We start from the raw sequence: 6,000 nt of genomic DNA, 5'->3' as shown, positions 1-6,000 counted from the left end.
TGTTATTACAGGTACATGATAGTGGTTAATAGGTCCTATTTACAAACACACAGACAATGACAGAATAAACAAGTGTCCACTAACAGTGTTATCAGAACAACACTTTCTGAAATATAACTCCATTTTCTTTGATTGTGTCGATTAATATAGTCCTGAACAACTCAATAACAACCACACCACAAATATTGGTATATATTGGTCAGCCATGGTAGTTTTTTTCTTTTAATTTGTTTTCATTTTCTCCATTACACGCATGTTCTTCCTCCACTTGTCCAAATCACACATGAAGTGGACAGCAAATGTTAGTCTGAAGAAATCCATGGAGATTCATTAAAAAAGAGGTTTCCTCTTGAGCCATAGTAAAGTTGTTTTGTAGAGTACACAGCATAAGCACTAGTCTAGTGGCCTACATAGTACATGTAGCTATCACACTGCAGAAGCATCAACTTAAGTGGGAAGAAACGAAACAAGAAAGAAAAAATAAAACAAGAAGAGCTCAAATGAGTTGCTTCATCTGTTTACTGTGTCCAGATGCAAGGACTTCTCATAGCACTGAAGCAAAGTTCCTCTTATAGCTGCTGCTCCTTCGGGCTGTCCGGGCAGGAGGCTGGCTGGTAGGACTTCAGGCTTACCAGTGGGATATCAGCCATGTTACCACTGCTGGTGAAGTGTCCCTCTCCACTCCCAAATTGCTTCCTGTCACCAAAATGCTCTGACCGACCACCCTCATTTTTCCAGGTTCTGGTCAGAGTATGTCCGTTGAGAAGTTTGTCCTTGGGCCCCCACTCCCTCTGAGAGCCAAAGCTAGACACAGGTGATTTGGGCTGCTGGTATGTTCCCATGGTCGGGGGCATCCAGCAGTTGTCTGAATGTCCCAGGACTAAGCATTCCTGTGTGCACATCTCTGTAGCTTCCACTAGACCACGGGGTCCAAGCGGCCCATCTAAGGAGATGAGAGAAAAGCAGAGTAAAACATATTTAGATCAATAATCATAAAAGCTTAATTACACGTTTACACAGCCAGTCAAAAGTTTGGACACACCACATTTCACAACTAAATTCATATAGGTATCAACTTCACTATTTATATTTATCGAAGGAACACATTTCAAGTATTTAAGCATAAGCCTTTAGATCAAAATGTCTTTAACATAATGAAAAACATAGTACATTCAATCAGGTGTGTCCAAATTTTTGATTAGTAGTGTATGTTACAATCACGTACCATAATTACACAGTATAAATGAAGTAAAAGCGCTCCAGATTAATGCAGTTTTCAACAACATAATGTTTCCGATTCATTCTAAAGGTCATACATATTAACAATGGATCTTACACTCTTCAGCTCTATTAATTTGAAAACTTGTTGAAGGTCAATAAGCATCAAAATGTGTGATCAGTGCTCTCTAGCTCATGGCCGTCACCTGGAAACTCTGGTCTTCCGCTCAACATGCATCACCGCTCATATATTAAACATCTCACAAATGAGTCAGTTTCAAGTGAAGTACTTGTTTATTTGATAGAAAAACACGATGTGAGAAACACAGTGTGAAGCTATGTCATTTGAAGAAGTTTTATTTTAATTAGAAGAAACTTGTTCTATGTATATTCATTTCATCAAGCTCCAAAACATAACAAATTCATCTCTGATTTTCTATAGTCCTAAAGCAAGCAATGACAACTATTTGTCCTAATTTGTCACAAACAGCTAATTGGCCACTGAGTGTGTTCCCTAATATTTCAAAACTGCACTTGTCCTGCCTTTTCTTAAAAAGCTTGTCTGGACCCCTCCATTCTCATAAATTGGAGATTTACTGCATCTGTAGACTTTTTGAGAAAGTTGTTTATAAAGAGTTAGCTGATTACATGAGTGGAAATTATTTGAGAAATTCCAAGATGGTTTTGTACTAAACATAGTACTGAGATTGCAGTACTTTTTGCAAATTTGCTTTTAGGTCATTGTTTCATGATTGGAATATGTTTTTGGGTGATTATTTTGTCATCAGCTTTATTATATTTACTTTTATTACATTATGGGCAGTCATTATGTGAGCGGCAGTTATTACAGTGTTGGTTGCTATAGCCACTTTTGCCTTCCTATGCTCAAGGCTTGTAACTGCTGTCCTGGGTGTCCTCCATTGATGGTGGTCCTGGACTCTAGCATTAGCATGATTATCTCACTTTCTCCACACTTGGTATTAAACTGTTGTGCTCAGTTGTTAATCTATTTCCTTAGATTGCTACTTCTCCAGATAATCCTCCTCATGACATGGCTCATTTGATCAAACCAGATCCAATGGTGCACTTAGTCCCATCTCTCAACAAGGCAGAATCCAATACTAGAGTCCTTTTATGGCTTTATTGACACGATGTCTTCAGTTTCAGCTCAAGTGTGCGAGTGCTGTGTATGCATATGTGTGTGCTTGCTTGCCTATGTGTAAATGTTAATGTGTGCAGATGTACATGTTTGTTGTTGGCGTATCTCAATCAAGATACTTCTGTGTTGCATTATGACAGCCTTAAACCTTCTCTGTTCACAGTACATACTGTACTTGCCATTGTTAATGAATTGTGTAGGCAATGCGTGCAATCAATTCTGTTTACTGCATATACTCATATAAATGGTACAAAACATGAATGTCAAAACATCTTTTGCCTTAGCATAAGTAGTCCTCAAGTAAAATAAAGTCATATAAGTTCACTATATGGTCACTATTTGGTCACTGTTTGCCTCTTGCTCAGTGACATTTCATCTTTAGGATAGAATACTCTTTTGATACAGTGTGGAATAAGCTGAAATCACACATCAGGTGCAGGAGACTTTTGGGCTTTGCAATGAATCTTTGTGGAAAATATCAAAGATCGAGTGATGCTGATAGGTCGCAAACTTCATGCATGAAGAGATACGTGTAAAGATATTAACTTAAATTTACTTAGACCTAGTTCCATGTCTCATGGTCCCCTGATATTGAGGGGACTCACAAAACACAATACAACAAAAACATTTCTGTTGTTTTATTTGATAATGTTTTATCTTGTAAGCCAACACATACCTTGAATGATGTCTATTCCTTTCACTCATTTTAATGTTTTTATCCTAAATATAATTTTCTTGAGTGCCAATATTTTCCCCCAAATGTATTTAAGCCTTGCAAAGCTCATCTTCTAGTTTCCAAAAATAATAAGGGATCAAAGTAATTTCAGACAGGAGAGGAAGGAAAGGAATTATTGTCTATTCTATTCCTATGTTTCTCAGTTTCCCCTGACCCAAATGTGAATACAATTATGAATGGAAGAAAAAAAAAGAAGAAAAATGGAAGCTATTTTACCAATCAGGTCATTTGCTGAGTTTTTATGATGATAGAGCCCTTGAGGGTCAATCATGTGTAGGACAGTGTGAATTGATGTAATTCTCATTTAATAAGAACATGTCGCCTTGCTCCTCCAAGCCCTGTTGAGTTCAGCCTTTAAACCATTAGAAATTATATCCCATGTTCTGATTGTTACATGGTCTGAGGAAAGTGTCGGTCGCTCTTCTGCCTGTAGGATGTAGAGTCTGTCCCAATAACTGCCTCCCATAATGGGCATGTGAGGAGCCTAGCCAAGACACACATTATCATGGTAACATGAAGAACCATGGAGAAGAATTATACATGGTGCTGGGGTGACAACAAGATTAATTCCCCAAATGAGATTGTAGAGGAGAGGGGAGACAGCTGGGGAGCCGTTAAGGAAGAGAGATGGAAGGAGAGGAAAGGGGGCCAGACATGGAGTGTGGTGTAGGACAGGGGAACATTTTACAGACCTGCCATTTTTGTGACTTTACGTGAGATTAATTAAAATGCTTTGACCCATTTTGTATAAAATGTATTTTTCTTTACTCAATCTGTGCTACATATTTAGACTACATTGAAGGAATCAAATCATCTTTTAGACCAAAAAAAAAAAAAAAAACATGACTAAAGATAAGGCATGTTTAAGTGGGCTATTGGCATCCAACATGTAAGGTTTTCCAGGAATTGTTATTTAATACCAACAAGTGAGGAGATGGTTGAAGGAAAATATCAATGAAGCAAACGAAACCTCGATTGATTTGTGATTGACAGAATCAGTATGTGGTATGTGGCATTACCAGTTTGCATGTTGATTACAGCAGAATTAGTTGTCTCTAATACCTGTATTTCTGACTGTGAATTCCCTTTTTTTTTTTTAACAAAGCCAATCCATTCACTCATTAATCAAGGGCAATTTGTGCATTTCTATTCCCCTGGTGTAATCAACATGACCATTTGTATGTAGATTGATACAATCAGTGGCCCCTGTGGGCAGCAGAGGACAATTTGAACCAGGCTTTTTTTTTTTTTTTACCCGTTATAGCTACCTGCTGTTTGAGCATGTTCAAGACAATGCCTCACTGAAACATTACTTATAGAGAAGACAGATAGTATAGACTTAAATATCATTCCTACTTCTTTGCTTTACAAATTGCACTGCTATCATTATGCACTCTTATAACATACAGTATCTTACCAAATTTAGTTATTATTATTTCTGATATAACCATCATTTCATCCTTCTTTTTTATCACATTTTAGGATCAACCCTCTGGGAAACCACAAGCCACACAATAATGAAAATGCGTAAGTTCAACAGCTACACCAATTTTACAAATTTATAAGTTTTAGGCAGAATATGTTTGAACCACAGCTAAGGCAAGGCTGTTGGGAAAAGCACATTGTCCACAAATGAATCTCAATTCACATTTGTGAATCTGTTCTGTGGGATCAAAATTAAAAACGTATTTTTGTTAATATTTTCTGTGAACAATTTCTAAAACACAAGGTCAACTCTATTCTACTTGTGCTCTCATGTTTTGAGTCTGATTTCATTTGATAATGAGTTTAATGAACCAGTAATGGCAGGAGAAAGAGAGCTACTTAGTTCTCTCTCTTCTGGCATCGTTCCTGGCTCATTCAAAGTTGCACTTATCGAGCCGCTATTAAGGACGCTCAAGCCCAACTCAAAACATCTGAATAAATCAAATCCAATATTCCATTTCTCTCAAAACACCAGAAAAAAGTTTTAGCCCAGCCACTCTCACTTCTTAATTCAAACAATATCTAACTGAGGCAACTTTAATCAGAGTAACAAATTGCCCCGGACCTGGGCTCTGTATAAGTCTTCTATCAGATCTTAATTTGTTATCCTAGATGGTAATATGACTCCCTGTTCTATTGTAGGTTCTGGCTTCCCCCGGATTCAGCTCTAGGTCCTCTCTTATTCTCACTTTACATCTCCTATGGTATTATCAGTAACTACAGCATTCTGTTTCACCCTTGTGCAGATGATACACAACTCTACATAAGAATAAAACCTAGTGATACAGCATAACTAAATAATCTTGAATCCTGTGTTTTAGAAATAAAAAAATTATGACAAAAACAATTTCCTTGTTCTATATGCAGATAAAACTTAAATGCTTACTTCAGGCCCTTAGCTGCAAAGAACTCACTTATCAGACTTCTCTCTTAATTTTAAAACCTGTACAGTTATGCCAAAGGATTCTGTCAAAAATATTAGTTATCTTTGATCCAGACGTTCCTTTTGACAATTACATCAAGGCACATTTACGCCTTAGAGATATCTGCAGGATTAGGATATTACCTCTCCTTTGCCAACCTAGAAATAGTGGTTCACTCTTTTGTTTCCTTCAGAATCAACTACCTTGGTGTGTTACTCACTGGCTACCCCAACTCCACCCTTACAAATATCGTACTTATTCAAAACTCAGCAGCCCGACTACTCATGCAAACCAGAAAACAAACATATTATCCATGTCTTAGTCTCTCTTCACTGGCTCCCTGTCGATGCACATATTGATTATAAAGTCCTACCTCTGACTTACAAGGCCTACTTGTATTCTCTGCTCACAGAGTGCAGGAATCTGTCCTTCCGCTCAACTGAAAGAAAACAGCTGGGGGCAGAGCCTTCTCCCATACG

The 6,000-nt window shown here is 37.6% G+C and overlaps 1 protein-coding gene across 1 annotated transcript in view; it reads right to left on the bottom strand.

Moving 5' to 3' along the window:
• Nucleotides 1–569: 569 nt before the first annotated feature.
• pcdh9 (protocadherin 9) overlaps nucleotides 570–6,000 on the bottom strand; it is a 223,504-nt gene continuing 218,073 nt past the window's right edge. Inside the window, exon 3 of the mRNA XM_078283936.1 lies at nucleotides 570–943. Within this exon, the coding sequence (XP_078140062.1) occupies nucleotides 570–943 (374 nt within the window). The remainder of the gene's footprint in view (nucleotides 944–6,000) is intronic.

This window comes from Centroberyx gerrardi, chromosome 1 (assembly GCF_048128805.1).
Source record: "Centroberyx gerrardi isolate f3 chromosome 1, fCenGer3.hap1.cur.20231027, whole genome shotgun sequence".
Taxonomy (NCBI): Eukaryota; Metazoa; Chordata; class Actinopteri; order Beryciformes; family Berycidae; genus Centroberyx; species Centroberyx gerrardi.
This window is presented reverse-complemented; position numbering and strand designations above follow the sequence as displayed.